This window comes from Muntiacus reevesi, chromosome 18, assembly GCF_963930625.1.
Source record: "Muntiacus reevesi chromosome 18, mMunRee1.1, whole genome shotgun sequence".
In the NCBI taxonomy this organism is placed as follows: Eukaryota; Metazoa; Chordata; class Mammalia; order Artiodactyla; family Cervidae; genus Muntiacus; species Muntiacus reevesi.
In genome coordinates, this window is record NC_089266.1 from 28,928,055 (window position 1) to 28,947,568 (window position 19,514).

Below are 19,514 nucleotides of genomic sequence, written 5' to 3' on the forward strand. Positions count from 1 at the left end.
CCCAAAATGACAGCCTAAGAAGACACTAGGGATAGAAAAGCTTTCAAGGAAGAAAAAAGAGAGCCTATCACTTCAAGAAAACTACTGCCAATTTTTTTTAAATTAGGATTTCCAAAAAACCTGTATCTGCCACCATTAGCCTGACAGTTTCCCCACATTTAAAGACTTTTCCACCAAGATTGGTGGTGATATTAACAAGTGTTGAGGTTTTGATATTACACAATGAAATTCAAAGATCTGTGTAACTCTATGAATCAATATTTTCCAAATGACCAATACAGAATTACAAGATAATGCATAAATAAAACATTTAAAGTCAAAACACTTTGCCACAGTAAGTTGCAAGACAAACCAATAAATGTTTAATGTGACATAATATGAAAGGTTTACTGATATGGTTTCAAATTCTACACAGTAACTAACCTTCAAAACCTTACCACTTGTCTGGTTTGGGTATGATATCAAAAAATACCCACAGGTATCTTAAAAGGCTATTTATTAAAATACCCTTCCCTTTTCCAAATACATATCTATGTGAGGCTAGCTGTTTTTCATAAGCTTCCATCAAAACAACGTATCACAGGACTAAAACACAGAAGAAATGAGAATCAAGTGATCTTCTTTTCAGATACTGAAGAAGTCTGCAAAAATGTAAAACAATGTCACTCTTCTCAAACTTTGTTTTATTTTGGAAAATACATTAACATTGGGGCTTATATTATTTTTAAATAAATATCTTTTGAATTTCCCCATTTTAATAGCTAATATGGTAAACGTCAACATATATAATCCACACAAGCAAAAGCTCTTTGGAGTCGCAAGTAATCTTTATGTCTGTAAAAGGAGTCTTGAGACCAACAAGTGTGATGATCACTGGCCTAGTGAATTAAGTCATCTTCAGACTGACTAACAGAGCTACAGAGATGGGTCATGCCAGGTCCCCCCACACCCTGGCCCTGTCAAAGTGTGGCTTCAACCCAATGTTTATGTCAAGTGAACTACTCTATGGGGCCAGGGTTGTACCAATCAGGTTCCCCTCCAGGTATCTGAACTGAGAAGGTCAGTTATTGCAGAGTGGTCAGAGTGGGAGTGAAGATGAGCCAAAGGACGCGTCAGTTAAGAGAGGAGCAGCCTAGACATGGGCCAGAACAGGATGCAGAGAGCAGGGGTGCCCCCGAGACACACCAGGAACTGCCTCTGACACTGTGCTCCAGAATCAGCTCCCAGGAGGAGGTACTGTGCTTCTTTCCTTCTCCCCGGATTCCTGTTCAACTGCCTACGTAGTCTCACAGTGAGTCCTCTTTGTTTAATACAGGTGGAGTAGGTTTTTACATCTTAGTATCACAAGATCTTAAGTCCCAAAATAACTACATAAACCTTGGAATACTCTAAATGTCACGTCCATCAACTGATGAGGAACTGATAGATAAAATCGGGTATATTCACAAAAGGGATTATTATTCTGCCACGAAAAAACAAAGCATGATACACGCTATAGCTTCAACAAACTGAAACACAATGCTAAGTATATAAGACACCAATCATAAATGACTGTGATTCCTTTCATATGAAAGTCCATAACAGCCAAATCTATAGTGACAGAAAATAGATTAGTGGCTGCTTAGATATACTGAGATATATATACAATAGGAAAAAATGATCACAACAGAAATATAAAACATGAAAACATGATAGAATTATGGGATTAACAAAAGAAATAAAATTAATGAAGTCAACCTGAATAATGACAAAAAAGTAAAACAAATTGGCAAAATATTTTAAAAAAATAATAATGCCTAGTGTTGGTTTGGAGGAAAATGTACTGTTTTACAACATGTGTTGGTAAACTGGGTACAGATTGCTTTCTAAAGAAGAATAGCAATTTGTGCAGCATCAGCCCTGAAAACATGCATATTCTCTACCACAGCAACTCTGCAATTCGGCTTGTAGGAATTCATTTGGTTATTCAATAGACATATCCAAGATGAATGCTTGAGGCGGCTTCTCAAGAAGCTGTCCTAAATATACAAGAGCTTAGAAAATTGTAAGAAGTTTAACTAATGAGGGACTTTCCTGGTGGTCCAGTGGCTAAGAATCCTCCTTGTAATGCAGGAGAAGCAGGCTTGATCCCTAAACAGGAAACTAAGATCCTACATGCTGCAGGGCAACTAAGACCATATGCCTCAAATAGAGAGACCACCTGCTGCAACTGCAGAGAGAGTGCGCCACAACCAAGACCTGACACAGTCAAAAATGAGTATTTTTTTTAAAGTTTAGCTAATGAAAAATTTTACTTACATGACACAAAAAAGTTCTTATAAATGAGAACATTTTGCTTTATAAAAGTATAATTTGTATACACCACTACCACTTGATTTCTCATGTATGTCTATCATATCTTCATAAGAATGTAAGGCTAAAGGTAGAAACGCCATGTATATATTCAGCAAACATCCACTGAGCTGTACACTCTGTATGTCAACACGGCCCTAGACGCGGGCACAGAATGGGACCAACACAGGCATCTTATTTTGAGGAGACACAGACACTAGGTAACCACAAGCACTATGATAAAGTGTTATAAATAAGAGAGGATTGGAGAAGGGGAAGGGAGACATGTCTGGCAGGTAAAAAGTCAGGATGACCACATGCCTCAATTCTCTGAGACACCCAATTTACAACTACTGTCCCCATGCAGTTATTAACCATGTTCCATTTCCCTCTCAAGACTGTTCCAGTTTGGGTAACACATTATATTCTAAGATGACTTTTGAGCCCAAGCCTTGAAAAGACAAGAGCATTCAGTGGAGAGAAACTATAGAGAAACCCTAAGGCAAAGCAAAGAGGCAGAGGAAGAGTGAGGGAGAAGGTGACTGAGGCCATGGGGTTCTGCTGGCCATGTGTGTGACCGTCATGGTACAAACATTTTCTTTTGGCCTTCCCAACTTGTTTCATCTTTCTGAAGACCTTTTCTACCTCAAATTTTAAAAATATTCTTCTACATTCCCCTCTTACACTTTCTTAATTTTTAAAAAATACATTCATGCTCCTTAATCATCAGAATGGGTCAGAAGACAGCAAGAGCCAGCTGATTGCTTCCTACCTGCTTCTGCCAAGGTCCAAGGTACGAAAGTTAGAAAATCTAAGAATCGGGAGGTTTTCAGGTTTACCCAACTAACACTGACTTTTTACAGATAAGGAATCTGAGAGCACAAAGAAATTAAAAATTTCTCTATATCACAACCATCAATGGCAAAAAAGGGAGAAGCTAGTGTTTCCTGTGATGCTTTCTCACAGGGAGTGAGCTACTCTGAGGAGCTGAGATGTATGATAAGACCACCCTCAAGACCACCTGGCAGCACTCTCCTCCTATACACCTGCACTCACCAGCAGAAGGGGAAAAGTCAGCCAGGGACAGGGGAGGTTGCTCTGGTTTTGTTTTGGGGAATATATATTATATGCATGATCTCAGAGTTTCTCAAAGTACCATAGAATAGAGAGGGGGAAATCTCCTTCTCACCCCTGTCCCCAGCCTCTACTCAGTTCTCTTCCCAGAAGGCAACCAAAGTTAGTAGTTTCCGGAGTCTGCTTTACGAATGCCTACGCACACTTTGCCCCCTACATAAATGGAACCATGGTGGATATGTAACTGTCCAATATTTTGCTCTCATTACATAAGATCTTAACACATCTTGACAATCATTTTCATGAGTTCATAAAGACCTTCATTCTTTCTATTGTTGTAATGCATTTCACTGTATGAATGTTCACAAATATTTTGTTTTACAAGTAATTCTGATCTGCACCCCTGGCTTATGAGATGTCTCTGAGCTCTCCTTCCAACTCAGACATCCAAAGTAAATAAAGCTACAAATGGAATGGAGGTGCAAAAGGAAAGATCTTAACTCAAGGTCATCCAAACCTTTTTCCAACAATGGCTTACATGACGAGAAATCTATGCTGTATGGTGTTGTTTTGAAGTTGTTTTGTTTTAATTTCCAGCAATGGTGAGTCCTGAGTACAACAGACACTCAGATGTATGTAAAATAATTGGTCCATGTTTCCCTTTTATCATAACCAATCCTTTATGACATCCTAGTTTTCTGATGTGGTTTTAGTGAAGTTTAACTTGTAATACTTTAAAAATAAAGTCAGTTACTATCGACCCAACACAGGTGGGTAACAGAACACCAATAAAGCTAGAGATTTAGCCCTTACCAGATACAAATTTACGGGTCAAACGGGCCCCACCTCTTGTCACAAGAACTGCAGCTTGCAGCCTACTATGAGCTGGCCTCCTTCCTCAAAACTGATCCATGAGATGTACAGCAACAGTTCAGACCTTTTTGTTTTTTAACCAGCACTGTCTCCTCAAAACCTTACATGGACGCCAAATGTATAGAATACCCAAAGAAGAAATACTTGGATTCAAGGAGAACTGGGAAACTGGGTCTCTTTTCAGCCTCCTCACCCCTGTCCCGCCTCTGACCCTCACTCCAGTCCTGGCTCACCAAGACACCTTCCACAGAACACTTGACAGTGTGCAAACAACTGAAATAAAAGAATCTGGTTGAAAGTGAAGGTTAAAGGGGAAGGGAAAACCTTAAATGGCAGTTTCCAATTTTAAGCTCAGTTCCTAGCTTCAAAACTCTTTAACTCAGTTACACGCTTGATTCATGGACTGTAAAAATTCTATGAAATGTTTAAGAAACCTGGTCAAGGTTTTATGTGCAACTCCCTCATATCAATACACTTAATTGTATTTTAGGGTGAAAATAAAACTAGATATCATTGTGTAAGTGACAGAAGTGCATTTTATCTGAATTTTAGAGAGAAACTTAGAACTAGCCTCCAATATTTCGCAAACAGGTATTAAAATACAGTAAAATGAAGTCAGTTTATTTAAATTTCCTTTGAATCTTCCCATACTAATGTAATAAAGACACACACCCCCATGGCTGATTCATGTCAATGTATGACAAAACCCACTGCAATGCTGTGAAGTAATTAGCCTCCAACTAATAAAAATAAATGAAAAAAAAAAAACACACACTCACAAACTCAAAAATTGACTCAACAGGAAACTTATCTTGCAAAACAAGATTTCAAATGCAATCCTAAAAAAAAAAAATCCCTTCTCCCCAGGAACTCCTGGCTTTTGGCCTACAATCTTTGCATAACCAAAACGTACTTGGATAGATTTTCAAGGTGGCCTCGGCTATCTTGGAAAAAGTGCTAAAAATATACCTCGCTGTGGCAGGACTGCAGACGCCTCTTCAGATGAGCAAGAATGACTTCACCAAGGGTCATAACAGAGGTGAAATTCATATTTCACCAAAGCAGATAAAGGGCCCCATAACATACACAATTCAATTTTTTTTTTTTAAGGATCAAATAACACTTTCTGATGCAAAAGTGTGGCAGAGGAGAATGACCTCTATGACACCACAGATGCTGATACTAAACTGAGGTAAATTAGATATCACTGATTCTCACAAAGCAGCTCAGCTCAGTCCAACTCCAAATGCGCATTAGGCAAGGAGAAGCTAAGATGGCCCCCTGGGGTACATAACTACCTCTGAGAAAGCCTATCTGAGCCTATCTCTCCAGCCTCCAGGAGAGAAGACAGCTAGAAACCATCCCAGTGAGCTCTGTCATTGGTCTAAGATCAGAGCGGTGCCCAACCGAACAAGATTTCTCCTGTAAAATAATCTAGAACATTCTTCCCTCTAGGGAAAGGGGGGAAATGTCATTAACACGGTGTTTTACTTTTGGCCTCTCTGACATAATGACATCTCACCTGGAAGACAGATGAAGGGGAGCTAAAGAAAAAGACCTTTTAGACTACCCTGTGCCCAATAAAGTAGGGCACTGAGAGGAACACGTTAATATGGGCATAATCATTTCATTAACCTTAGATCCCAGATGTTCAATAAATATTTCTCAAATGAAAACAACACCACTACTCTATCCCTACCAAGGCAAGAAGGGAGAAGGTTCCCCAGACAGTGAGCGGCAGGAGACAGCACAGGGGAGCTAAGGACTCTGCTATGTGGCTGCACTGTACTGACCTAATTCTCTAAATTGACAACATTCACTCCTGCCATGAAAATGAATATATTTCAAAGTCAAAATGGACAACTATTTGCAACCCTCTCCTCCATTAACACAAAGAACAGAGGTTTGAGATAAGATGCTTTCACTTTAACTTTAGCTGCTTGACCAGGATTAATCAACGCGACAACTCTGAAGGAGAGTAATGAAGTGGCCACTTATCAAGTCTCTGTTGCATCACAGGCAGAGCACTAGGAGTAGCGAGCATGCACTCACCTAAATCACAAGCTCCGTGATTCTCCTGAGTGAAGCTCTGGCGAGGCTGAGGAGCTTCCCCGAGACAGTTTCCTATCTCAGGGTGATCTTTTTTAAAGATCATGTTTTTTGCTGCCTCCCCTTAAGAGAGGCTGTAAAAGTTAGGAAGCAACACAAAACAGGGCTAACGAACAGACAACTTCTAAGGTAGATACTAAAAGAAAGTAGGGTAAATGAGAAACTGACTTAAATGTGCTGCTGCTGCTGCGAAGTTGCTTCAGTTGTATCCGACTCTGTGCAACCCAGTAGACAGCAGCCCACCAGGCTCCCCCATCCCTGGAATTCTCCAGGCAAGAACACTGGAGTGGGTTGCCATTTCCAATGCATGAAAGTGAAAAGTGAAAGTGAAGTCGCTCAGTTACTCTTAAGCGACCCCATGGACTGCAGCCTACCAGGCTTCTCGGTCCATAGGATTTTCCAGGCAAGAGTATTGGAGTGGGTTGCCATTGCCTTCTCCGTAAATGTACTGAATTCTATACCAAAAAAAAAAAAAACACACACAAAAAATAAACAAAACCAGAGACCTGTGAAGGTAGCGGCCATCTCGTCTTCTCCCACATGGCTCCCCACCTAACAGTTCTTTAGTTCTTTCTTAGCTCTCAACACACCCACTCCAACAGCATGCCCACTCCAACAGCAAGTCCTACCCCCTACTCCAACTGCAAGTCATACCCCCACCCACAGCCTCCCGAGCTTCTCCAGCCCCACTACCCCCAGTCTCATCTCCTGCTGCAGAAACTCCCAACTGAACTTCCCACTTCAACACTTTCTCCACTCAAAAAGCCAAATGTCCAAAAAAAAAAAAAAAAAAAAGCTACATGTCTTTTAAACCATCAATCAGAACATGTCACTCTCCTGCTCAAGACTCCTTGGGGGCTGCCATGCACTACAGACAGAACCGGAACTCCTCACAGTGGCCCAGGAGCCCCCGCTGACTGGCCTCTTCCTCCCTGACTGCTCAGGAGGCCGAAACTCGAGCTTCCCTCCAGCCTCTCACTGGTGCCAGGCCCAGTCTTGCCTCAGCCCTTTGTCCTTCTGTACTCTCGGCCTGGAATGCTCTTCCGGGCTCGCCGTGGGGCCCAAGACTCCTCAAACTTAGGTCTCAGTTTCAAATGCCATCTTCTCAGAAAGGCCTATCCCAGCCATCCTCCAGTTACCCTTTTGTTCCTTTATAGGCTAATCATAATCTGAAATGCATTCATTTGTTTTACTTCCCCCACTAGAATATAAAATCTTTGCTTGATTCCTTACTACATTTGTCGGACAAAAGAAATAAGAAATATGCAAACTTATTTGAAGGAAAATTTGAAAATCTACTGAAGAACATAAGTCATCTGAATAACAGGATAACTCCTATAACAGGAAGTACACAAGGTGTCAACTTTCCTAAAATTAGCCCATGAACTCAATACTGCCAATCACTATTCATAAAAACCTCAGCAAGATTTCTTTTTGAACTTCACAGAATGATTCTAAAGTTCATCCAGAAGAATACACAGACCAGAACTGTCAAAGTCTGGGGGAAAAAAAAAAAAGAGCAATGAACAGATGACTAACCCTATCAGTATTAAAATTATAAAATAGTAATTTAAAGAATATCATAACATATAACAAAAGACCAAGAAAAAGTTTTACGTATATTTAGCAAATGATAAAAGGCACAAATCTAGTAAATGGGGCAAAGGCTGGGTTATTCACCAAATGGTGCCAACACAACTGGTTATTTCAGGGAAAAAATATACACACCTCTTATCCCCCCCAAAATATGTCTACCTCATTTCCTATACTACAAATAAATTCCAGATGGAGCCCCAAAATTCAAAGTTTAAAAAAAAAAAAAGGAAAAGTGAAGAGAAAAAGAAACCTTAAAAAATTAAAATCTGAGGACTTGTTTTAAAAATGCAAAAAGGTATCCAGTCAAGTCTTCCTCTCACTCACATGCCTCCTTCCTACAACAACCAACAATACCAGTGTCCTGGGTTTTCTTTCATAAACATTCTATGATATAAAAGCAAATATGTATCCATTAGTCTCCCTCTTTAAAACAAACAATGGCATACTAGACTTAATACTCCTCACTTTGCTTCTTCAGTTTAATAGACCGATGAATATTTTAAATCTTAGAGTGAGGAAGGTCTAAGTAGAGCATGAAACCCAGAAGTTGTACATAGACCAATGATGATGATACTCGTCTTGTCCCGGTCTCTACGCTAAATGTCATTTACATTGTCTCCATTTCATTCCACAAACAAGGAAATTAAGGTGTTCAGAAGTTAAGTGATGTGCCCAAGATCACAGAACCAGCACAATCCCAGCTGGTTATACCTGACTACAGAAAACTACAGATAACACTACAGAATACTACAGATAATAATACTTACTACACAATACTGCATCGGGCTATACCTGACTACAGAATACCACAGAAGGACGGCTGAGGGGTAGGGCGTATGCACAAATACGAAAAATGTAAACACCCTAATACGGAAAGAACCCTTCAATCTGAAAAACACCAACAGTCCAATCAAAAAATAATCAAGAATAAAAGCAGATAATTTCTAAAAGAAATACAACTCTCTCCACTTAAAAAGTGTTCAACAACAATAGTGACTGATAAAAGGCCAATCAGAATCACTTTTTTCCCCACTTCTTAAATTGACAAAATGTTTTAGAGTAATTTTCAGTGCTGGTCAGGGTCTAGGGCATGCCATATATTGGGACAACATCCATCCAGAGCTACATTGTTCATCTAACTGCAACTCCACTTTACAAATTTCTGCTACAAAGCTTATTTGCACAAATACACACTCACACAAATAATTCACTACAGCTTTGTTTTTCTGACAAAAGTGGCCATAAACTGATTAAACAAAGTGAAAGTGTTAGTCACTCAGTCGTGTCTGACTCCTTGTTACCCCATAGAGTGTAGCCCGCCAGGCTCCTCTGTTGGTGGAATTCCCTAGGCAAGAATACTGGAGTGGATTGCCATTCGCTTCTCTAGGGGATCTTCCCGACCCAGACACTGAACCTGGGTCTCCCACATTGCAGGCAGACTCTGTACCATCTCAACCACAAGGGAAACCCACCTGTCTTCTTTCATAAGTGGAATACTATGTAGCTATTAATGACAAAAGTAGCTCTAAAAACATCAACTAGGAACAGCAGAAGAGCATATTAAGGTCTCATAATATAGAACATTACATACACATAGGGAAAAAACCTGAAAGAATACACAACATTTAGCAAATTACATCTAGAAAGTGATGCTTTCATTTTCTTTATATCTTAAAACTTCCATGTTGAACTTCTGTAAAAATAATGTATTTCTTATAATAAACAGAAAAGACTTCAAAATAACATATCCTCCTTCACTCATTAAAATGGTTCTGTGTAAATAGAGTAACTTTTCCTTCCACCCCTCCCCTCCCCTCTCCTGCTCAATTTATGCCCCACCCCCATTCATACACACAGACTCACACAATTAATGGACTACACACTGCCTACTATATACACTGTGTGTATTTAGGCTGTAACTCCTAGAAAGCACAAGCTTTGGTTTAATTTCAAATACACAAATGTCATTGTTATTCAAAGCTGAATTAAAAGAACTTAATCAAAAGTAATACAAAATTAAATGACTTTGAAGTCATGATGATTACTACTTAAAACAAAAATTTCAAAATTATATGAATCCATATGCTATTGCCAAGGAAAATGAACTGCCAAAAACAGACTACTGACTCTAAACCGTGCCTGACAACAAAAATGTGAAAACAGCTTATCAGATAAAGTATGGGAGGGAGGTTCAATCTATAATCATAAAGGTGACCATGCTAACAAGTCAAATTTTCCTAGAAAAATGTAACCTCAATTTATTCTGATTTAATTTTGGTTTATGTATAATTGAGTAATCTTAACTCTTTTCTTCCATCTTGACTAATCTACTCAAAAATTTAATTTTTGACATAAAATTAATCAAGTAGTAATCTTTCAAAGAGATCCCTTCAAAGGGATTTTATAATAATCCTGTAAACCCACCATTCCTACTTCACATTTTTTCCCTAGCACCAAAACAACTCAAAAATTTCCTGCATATTTAAGTTAGCACATTTTTGTTCTAATATTATCTGGACATACAAATCATCTGAGATGAACTGATTTCCCACTTACTCTCTCTTTCTCCCAAGAATCCAAGTACACGGAGAGAAATTTTTTTTTTTAAGAAATGTTTTCATAATAATTCACTGATAACACATGTTTTACCTGACACCGGTGAGTTTCTACCTGATTATTAATTTCCAAAAACTATTCATTATCAAGTTCCTACATGTGTATATCCACCAGCTTCTACAAGTGCACCAAGTAACTCTAGGCTCCTCCTTATGCATTCAGCAGATTCCTACTACACCTTTCCCAAGAACAGAGAGTTATTCTGGAAGTATGGGCAGAAGAAAGATCAAAAAATAAGTGAGACACAGACATGTCCACAAGGGGCTTATGGTCTACTCTACTGAGGATTAAATGGACATGTATATAAGTAACTGTGATGTTATGACAGAGGTATAAGTAAAGTACTAAGAATTTTCAGACCAAAAAAAGTCATCTTCAGATAAGAGGGAGGAGCAAGGAGACTTCCTGGATGAAGTGGTATGTGATAAAAGCCTCTCAAAAAATCAGCAGTATATAGATGTGGTAGTTTGGAAGTGTAAGATAGGGAAAAAGCATTCTGGAAAAAGCACAGAATGGGAAAAAAACAACCCTTCTTAATGCAACCCAAAATAGGCATATTATTTAACAGTCCAAATGGAATTTAAAACACACACACACACACACATATCATGCTTCAGTATTCATGTGAGGACATTAGTTTAAAAAGAAAACTATGCCTTCTTTTTTCAAATAAATTTTATGGCATGAGTACCTATAGAAAACTAACATTAAAAAAAAAAGAAAACTAACATTATATATGAAGTTTTTTAACAGGACATTTAAAAAGACAGTTCATGTTCAAACTATTTACCTACACTTTCATATTAACAACTGAAGCTTCACATACTTAAAAAAAAGTAGCAGTTTGAAAGTAAAGCAAGCAATAACTGATACATAACCTAACCTATCAAACTGTGTCTCTAAACCACTGGCATAATAAAATTTACATCACTTTAACACTTAAATTCCATGAAATGTCAGTAAGTCCAGATAACTTTAAAGGCATTTTTGTTTAAGAAGATATTCATAACAGATTAAAAATGAAACTAGTAATTCCCAGTGATCATATTATTGATATAGATCAATACCAACTTTTTTCAAACTATGTTTTCAATTCAGTATCTCAGCTGAGTGACTGACCACTCATTCCCCAGCCCACCCCCTAATTTTTGTTTTCAGTTGTATCAACCATCACACTGAATCATCCCCTGATGATACAGTGTGACAGCAGGAGCTACTCTGGATGGCCAAGGACTGGATTCTGCTGCTGGCCAATAGCAACAGTTCAAGCCAGATCTGTTTGATTCACTGACCTTCAGTATACTCACCAGTAAAACACAACTGGTTAACCTACATGACTCTATGTTCTATAATTCTACAAATAATGAGCATTTTGTTTTAACCAACTTAGATTTGTCTTTGAGATTACTATCAAGTGACCATAACAGCAGCACACATAAAGAATAAACCTGGAAAAAAAAAAAAAAAAAAGAGTAAACCTGAAGAACACACCCGCCAACACTCTCATGGCTTTGTATGCTCTCATTTTCACATTCAAAGAGGAAATCCCCTTTCCCCCAAAAAAGTATGTTGTATCTGAAAACAATCCAAGTAATATCCAAGTGATATTTTGACCACACAAGCTTCTGGGATAGAAAAAATGGTAGAAGAGTAAAAATATTCAAGGAAAACCACCACCACAAGAATACCAAAATAAAAAACAGATGTTCTACATACAGTTATTGCTACATGACAGAAGCTCTGGTAGCTTTTCAATACTCCTAAGAAGTTCTGAGAGAAAAACAATGTTTTCTTAACCTTCTCTCTGAATGTACTTTTGCATCCTGAAACCTGAAAAGGACAAAGTATCAGACATTCTATAGACTGAGTTCTTTGTGCACATAACTGATCAGGTCAACTTTATACTTCTATAGCACTTAGCAACATGCCCTGAACATGAGGCACGCCACACCAGCTGAACAAGTGAATGAACGACACACCACAAGATAAGTCCATACATAATAAATTCTGACCAACCTTTACTACTTCTTTGTACCGCGTTCCAGTAAAACCCAATCTCTGAAGTAAATGAACACATGGAAATAACTAAGTATTCGAGATCGCTATCATCCTCAAACATCAGTTAAGAATTTGAAATTTCAATTAATACATTACAAAATACAATTAAAACTGAGTAACAAACACAAAAAAACTGAGTAAGAAATAGCCTGACATTAACCTACATCAATCCCTGGCTTATTTAAAAGCCTCTACTTTCTCCAGAAGATAGAAATGGCAAAACAAACTCTCCAATCCACAAAATTTAGAAGAAAAAAAAGCTTAGAAAAACTTGATTAATCTGTACTTACTTAGCCTTGGAACAAATTTCACTCAATTAAATTCAAAGAAAGATAGCTAGTTTTTAGTATTCTACGCTTTTTCAAAAACATAGGCGGGCAGGCCAAACTCTTACGTTTTACTATATGATGATTAAGTCCCGCAAGACGAGTTAAAAATATTTATTCCTCAGAAGTCATGAAGAGAATCACAGCTACAGAGACCTGTGACAGCAGATCAGCAGGAGTACGCCATAAGTTGTAAGTTGTAACTGTGAACACAATTTTCTAATTAGAATACAATGTTCATCCACTCAATAAACATTTGCAATGTCAATACCCTCTGGCAGTGCCTTAAATTCAGAGAAGGGCTTCTCCAGTCCTCAAGAGGAGGTAAGACAAGTAGGTACCTAAATGCAAGGCAGAAAGAATAAATGCCATGAGAGACGCACAGATAAACCATTTCAGAAATGAAGAGGGAGCTGTTACTCTCACACAGAAATATATCCTTTTTGATCTTCGTAATTTCACAACTATTAACTCTCTTAGGCTCACAACAGCAACCTAGGAGAGCAGATATTTTCCTACTAGCATAGATGAGGAAACTGAAGCAGAGAAAGGTTGATCCTGTTCCAAAATGACACATAGTTAAAGACAAATCAGGACTCTTTGTATTATATTTTCTCTGGGGGAGGAGTTCAACATATGGCAAGCCTTTTGTAAAAGGAAAGAGTATTTTCGTATTGCAAGTAATCATGTCCTTATGTATGTATGTGCATATTATTTATATACATGTGTGTGTTAACCTTGATTTCCATTAACAGGTGTGCTTAAAGCACAGCAAAGCAACTGTGTACTATAAATATTAAACTTCCAGTGGAATTTTAACAGAATAAGCAAATAAAAACAGGACTTCTTTCTGCAACAACTTGTGAAATAATAAGATTTCTTCCATAATTTTTACCCATGTCTAAATAATATTCTAAAATTGGTCTGCTCCTGAGACCAGGCACGGTGGTTCTGCCAATAATTATCTTTAAGGATACACCACATTTTCGAAAACTATTAAAAATTAAATAATGCCATCAACCCTTCAGTTATCCAAGGGAGGGTCACGTGTGACGCATCAGCAGCAGCTATTGATCAAGACATGCTGAACGAATGAATGAATTATTTGCAGGCATTTTAAAATCCCTGGCCTGTTGCTCTCTACGCAACGTTCTGCCTCCCATCACTGCCTCACCAGGGTGCACGCAAGGCATGTAAATTTCAATACAATTAGGATCTAATTAGGGAAGCAAATCTGATGCAGGTGAAAATGCTAATCCCAAAGATTAGAATTACCCACACCGCCAAACCATGGTTAACTCTGTAGAAGCGGGACGGGAGCCTGCAACGTCGGTGAAAAGAAAACTGACACTTTGTGCGAAAATACTTTTACTAAATATCACTTATGCCCACTCACACCTTTAATATACGACTATTACCCTAATCCGGTTAATTCAAAGAATTCTGTCTCCTCGCCACTAAGACTGACCTCTCAATGATAGTTTCTTGAATCCCTCTCTCCTCCAAAAGAGAATCCATGTTAAACAGCCAGGGTAAAAGCCAGAAGGTACCGGGTTCCCATCTCCGCCGTCTCCCCCGCCCTCCCTTCGCCATTACACCCCAAGCGGTTTGGTCGCAAAGGTGAAGTAGTTTGCTCTTCACGCACTTGTCCACCGCTGTCACCCACCCTGACCCCTTGCACACTCGCGGGCGGCCACCAACTCCGCCCGGGAGGAAGCGCGGGCCGCCACCTGCGCCGGCCCCACCCGCCGCCCCGGCCCGCGCCGCCTCGGGCCCGGCAGCCCCCTCCCCGCAGGACACCCCGGGCGCCCCGGCCCGGCCGCAGCCCATTCTTCCACCAAACTCCAGCAGCCTCCCCCACTCGCCCGGCCCCGCTCCCCGCCGCGCCCCGCTCGCCCGGCCGCCGAGGGAGAGAATCCCATGGTCAGGCGGGTCCCAAGACGCCGGCCCCGCGACGCCCCTCGCCGGCCGGGAAGGCGCCCAGGCGGCGGGCGCCCCCGACGTCCTCGGCGGCCCCGAGTGAGCGGCGGCCCGGAGGCCGGGCTGCGGGCGCCAGGCCTACACTTACCGGGAGCGGGCGGAGCGCGGCGGCCGGCGCGGCCCCGGGCCTGAGGGGCAGGACGCAGCCCCGCGCGCGGCCCTGCCCGGGCCCTGGTCGGCCGAGCCGGGCGCTCACTCCAGCCGCCGCCGCCGTCGCCGCCGCTGCTGCTTCGCCACCTCGACCGCCATCTTGACTCAACCCCTCTCCTCCCCCCCCGGCCCGGCGACCGCGGCTGAGGCGGCTCCGGCGCCGGCTCCTCCTCCTTCCGGAGGCTGGCAGGCCGACTCCCTCCTCTGGCCGAGCTTCCCGGGTTGCCCGCGTCCGGCCCCCTGGCATCCCGCCTCAGTCCGGCGGCGGCGGCCCCAGCGCGAAGCCATCGCGCCCGGGTCTCCCCGCGGGCGTGGGAGAGGAAAGGACGCGGGCCTTCGAGCTCGGGCTAGCCGGGGGCGCGCGGCCACCCACCCGCTGCTTCCCGGGCTCGGGCTGCGTTCTCAGCGGGCCTCTCTGAAACACCGCGCGCGGCCGACCCGCCCGTGATGCCAGCCCTCCTTCCGAGGATCCCGGGCCCCCGCGCCCGCCAAGTGCGCTCTCGGCCTCATGCTCCCAAGGAACTGACCGGACGGGCCTCGCCACCGCATACTGTTCCTTTAGAGAAGCCGCCACTCCACATCCCACAATTAGGGAGGAGAAACCCAGTCGGTGTCCACCCGGATAGTTACGAGAAAGCCTAGGTTTTAAGAAACGAGTGATTACAAGGTGACGTGAAGAGAATTCGCACTCAAGAGGTTGGGGGTTCTTTTCAGACGCTTCCCCTTAAGTACTGTGTGGACGGCAAGGGGGTCGCTCAGCTCTAAAGCGAAGCAGGCACGAGAACTCGTAAAGGCCGCGTAAAGTAGCGAGAGCCCGTGAAGAGGGCCTGGTAGGCGTCCGTGTCCGAGCACACAGCCCTACGCTTAAAGCCTCCGGCCGTTGGAGAGGCCAGCGGGACGGACTTACACTCGGAACGGGGTTTCCGCGAGCTCGGTTTTCCCGCCGGAGTCGGCCCGGAGGCAGCCTCCCGGTCTGCGCAGGCGCAGTTTCCCCTCTGGGGGCATGGAAGTGGCGGCGCCGCTTCTGTGTCTGGCGACGACTGTCCTGGTATGGGGCGTCCTCTGGGTTTGGGGCTCCTGGGAGCGAGTGACGAGGCCGGAGCGGGCTGGCCTGCCCGGAGGCGGAAGCCGGACACTTCTGGTGACGGCGCACCCCGACGATGAAGCCATGTTCTTTGCTCCCACTATTCTAGGCTTGGCCCGCCTGCGGCATCAGGTGTTCCTGCTCTGCTTCTCCGCAGGTAGGAGGCTGTAGGCGGGGCGCGGGGACTCGGGGTGGCGGAGATAATTCAGGCGCCGGCCTGTTTCAGTTGACTTCTTACCGAAGAGGTTTCTGTCGTAGGCGCCAGGCGAATGAACACACTGAAGGACCCTTCCCTGGGCCGTGAATCCGTGATCTCAACCCGATGCGGCTTCCCGGGGTGGGGGCACGTGGGCCGCGTGTGAGCCGGCTCCCCGCTGCCGCGATTGGAGAGCACGAGAGAACTGCTCCCATTTGCTTCCGATAAATACCCACATCTGCGCTGGGAACTGTGGCTGTAATTAGTATTCTGTGGAACCTTTTCATTCACAGGAGGGCCAAGAATAACGACCAAACAGAATCTAGGCCGTGTCATGACTGCTCAACTCTTCATTCTGTGCTAGAAACATGTACATGTCAAACCGAGGGGAGAGCCCATTAGACTAGAAAGTAATCTTACAGGTCGTTTTAGCGTTCAACTCGACCCAGCTTTCACTGAAGGGACCGTTCAAAGAATAAATCCTCCTTTACCGTACAGAAAAGATGGGATGAGAAAACAGAAGTTGACCATTATGCTGGATTATGGTGATAATTGCAAAGCTGTATAAATGAAATAGCTAAACTGTACATATACAATGGGTGAATTTGATGGTATGTAAAAACCATACCTAAATAAAGCTGGTTGTTACATGCCCAATGAGCTCTTTTTCCATTTGGTTGTGTTTCATACCAGTTCTTTTTCTATATAGATTTTTCTCAATAAGCATATTTATATGATTTATCACAGAATATTACTTTGTCATTAATTTCTTAAATATTTATTAAAAACTTATGTGTAATAATCACTATTAAAATGGGCAGGGAACTTCCCTGGCAGTCCAGTGGTTAAGACTACAGGCTGCCAACGGAGGGGGTGCCGGTTCCATCTCTGGTCAAGGAGCTCAGGTCCCACATGCCAAACAGCACGGTCAAGAGATTAAATAATGATAATAATATATGGCCAAAATCCAGAACACCAACATCACTAAATGCTGGTGAGGATGTGGAGCAAAGGAATTCTCACTCACTGTTGATGGGAACACAAAATGGTGCAATCACTTTGTGAGGAAGTTAGTTTGGTAATCTCTTACAAACCTAAACATACACTTATCAGCAATAACCCTCCTTGGTATTTATCCAAAGAAAGTGAAAATATGTTCACCCAAAACCTACACCTGGATGTTTATGGCAGCTTTATTCGTAATTGCCAAAACATGAAAGTAACCAAGATGTCCTTTAGTAGGTGTGTGGATAGACTGTGGTCCATTCAGACAGTGGAATATTAGAGCTAAAAAGACATGAGCTGTCAAGCCATGAAAAGAAACAATCTTACATGCATATTACTAAATGAAAGAAGCCAATCTGAAAAGGCTTTGTGCTGTATGACTCCACCTATGTGACAATCAAGAAAAGACAAAACTGTGGACAGATTAAAAAGTGAGGATCAGGGGCTGGGATGGGAGACAGGATGTATAGACAGAGCACAGAGGATTCTTAGGGCAGTGAAAATACTCTGATACTATAATGATGGATACATGCCATTATATGCATGCTTATTCACTAAGTCGTGTCTGACTTTTTGCAACCCCAGGGACTGTGGCCGGACAGGCTCCTCGGTCCATGGAATATTCAAGGCAAGAATACTGGAGTGGGTTGTCATACTTTTCTCCAAACCCACAGACTGTACAAGACCAGGAGTGAACCTAATGGAAAGTGTGGACTTCGGGTGATGATGGTGTGTCAGTGGAGGTTCACCATTTGAAACACACGTACCATCCAGTGGGGGATGCTGCTTATGGGGAGACTGTGGATGTGTGGGGCAGGGAGTCTATGGGAACTCTCTGTATCTTACCTTCAAGTTTGCTGTGAGCCTAAAGCTTCTCTTAAAAAAGTCTTGACTAATTTTTTTCATTAAAAAAAAGTCTTATCTGCTAGGATGTATACTCTGCCCTGGGAATAAAACTGAAAACAAGTTAGGTAAGGAACACATCCTTCTGAAACTTGTAAGTTAAACATTTATCCATATTGATCTAGGTATATAGCCTTTTAAATGGTTTCATAGGGATAAACCTTAATTTAATTTGTTGTTTAGTTGCTAAGTCATGACCAACTCTTTTGCAACCCCATGGACTGTAGCCCGCCAGGCTCCTCAGCCCATGGGATTTCCCAAGCAAGAATACTGGAGTGGGTTGCCATTTCCTTCTCCAGGGGATCTCCCAACCCAGGGATAAAGCCCTCATCTCCGGCATTGAGCCACCAGGGAAGCCTTTTAGTTAGTCATCCCTTCAATTCAGTTTAGTCACTCAGTCGTGTCCAACTCGTTTCAACCCCATGGACTGCAGCAGGCCAGACTTCCCTGTCCACCACCAACTCCTGGAGCTTACTTAAACTCATGTCCATCGAGTCGCTGATGCCGTCCAACCATCTCATCCTCTGTTGTCCCTTTCTCCTGCCTTCATCAAGGTCTTTTCCAATGAGTTGGTTCTTCACATCAGGTGGTCAAAGTATTGGAGTTTCAGCTTCAGCATCAGTCCTTCCAATGAATATTCAGGACTGATTTCCTTTAGGATTGACTGGTTGGATCCCCTTACAGTCCAAGGGACTCTCAAGAGTTTTCTCCAACACTAATGCCACAGTTGAAAAGCATCAATTCTTCGGCACTCAGCTTTCCTTATGGTCCAACTCTCACATCCATACATGACTACTGGAAAAACCATAGCTTTGACTAGACAGACCTTTGTTGGCAAAGTAATGTCTCTGCTTTTTAATATACTGTCTAGGTTGCTCATAGCTTTTCTTCCAAGGAGCAAGCGTCTTCTAATTTCATGGCTGCGGTCGCCATCTGCAGTGATTTTGGAGCCCAGGAAAATAAAGTCTGTCAACTGTTTCTGTTGTTTCCCATCTATTTGCCATGAAGTGATGGGATGCCATGATCTTATTTTTCCGAATGTTGAGTTTTAAGCCCACTTTTTCACTCTCCTCTTTCACTGTCATCAAGAAGCTCAGTTTTTCACTTTCTGCCATAAGGGTGGTGTCATTGGCATATCTGAGGTTATTGACATTTCTCCTGGCAGTCTTGACTCCAGCTTGTGCTTCATCCAGCCCAGCATTTTGCATGATGT

The 19,514-nt window shown here is 42.3% G+C and overlaps 2 protein-coding genes across 23 annotated transcripts in view; one reads left to right on the plus strand and one right to left on the minus strand.

Moving 5' to 3' along the window:
• NCOR1 (nuclear receptor corepressor 1) overlaps positions 1 to 15,220 on the minus strand; it is a 115,402-nt gene extending 100,182 nt beyond the window's left edge. For all 18 annotated transcript variants that reach the window (XM_065909117.1, XM_065909124.1, XM_065909111.1 and 15 more), the window contains exon 1: positions 15,052 to 15,220. The gene's annotated coding sequence lies outside the window, so the exon portion shown is untranslated. The remainder of the gene's footprint in view (positions 1 to 15,051) is intronic.
• The window catches only part of PIGL (phosphatidylinositol glycan anchor biosynthesis class L), a 48,329-nt gene continuing 43,873 nt past the window's right edge, over positions 15,059 to 19,514 (plus strand). For all 5 annotated transcript variants that reach the window (XM_065909134.1, XM_065909135.1, XM_065909133.1 and 2 more), the window contains exon 1: positions 15,059 to 16,354. In XM_065909134.1, coding sequence (XP_065765206.1) covers positions 16,117 to 16,354 — 238 coding nt within the window. In that variant the 5' untranslated portion in view covers positions 15,059 to 16,116. The remainder of the gene's footprint in view (positions 16,355 to 19,514) is intronic.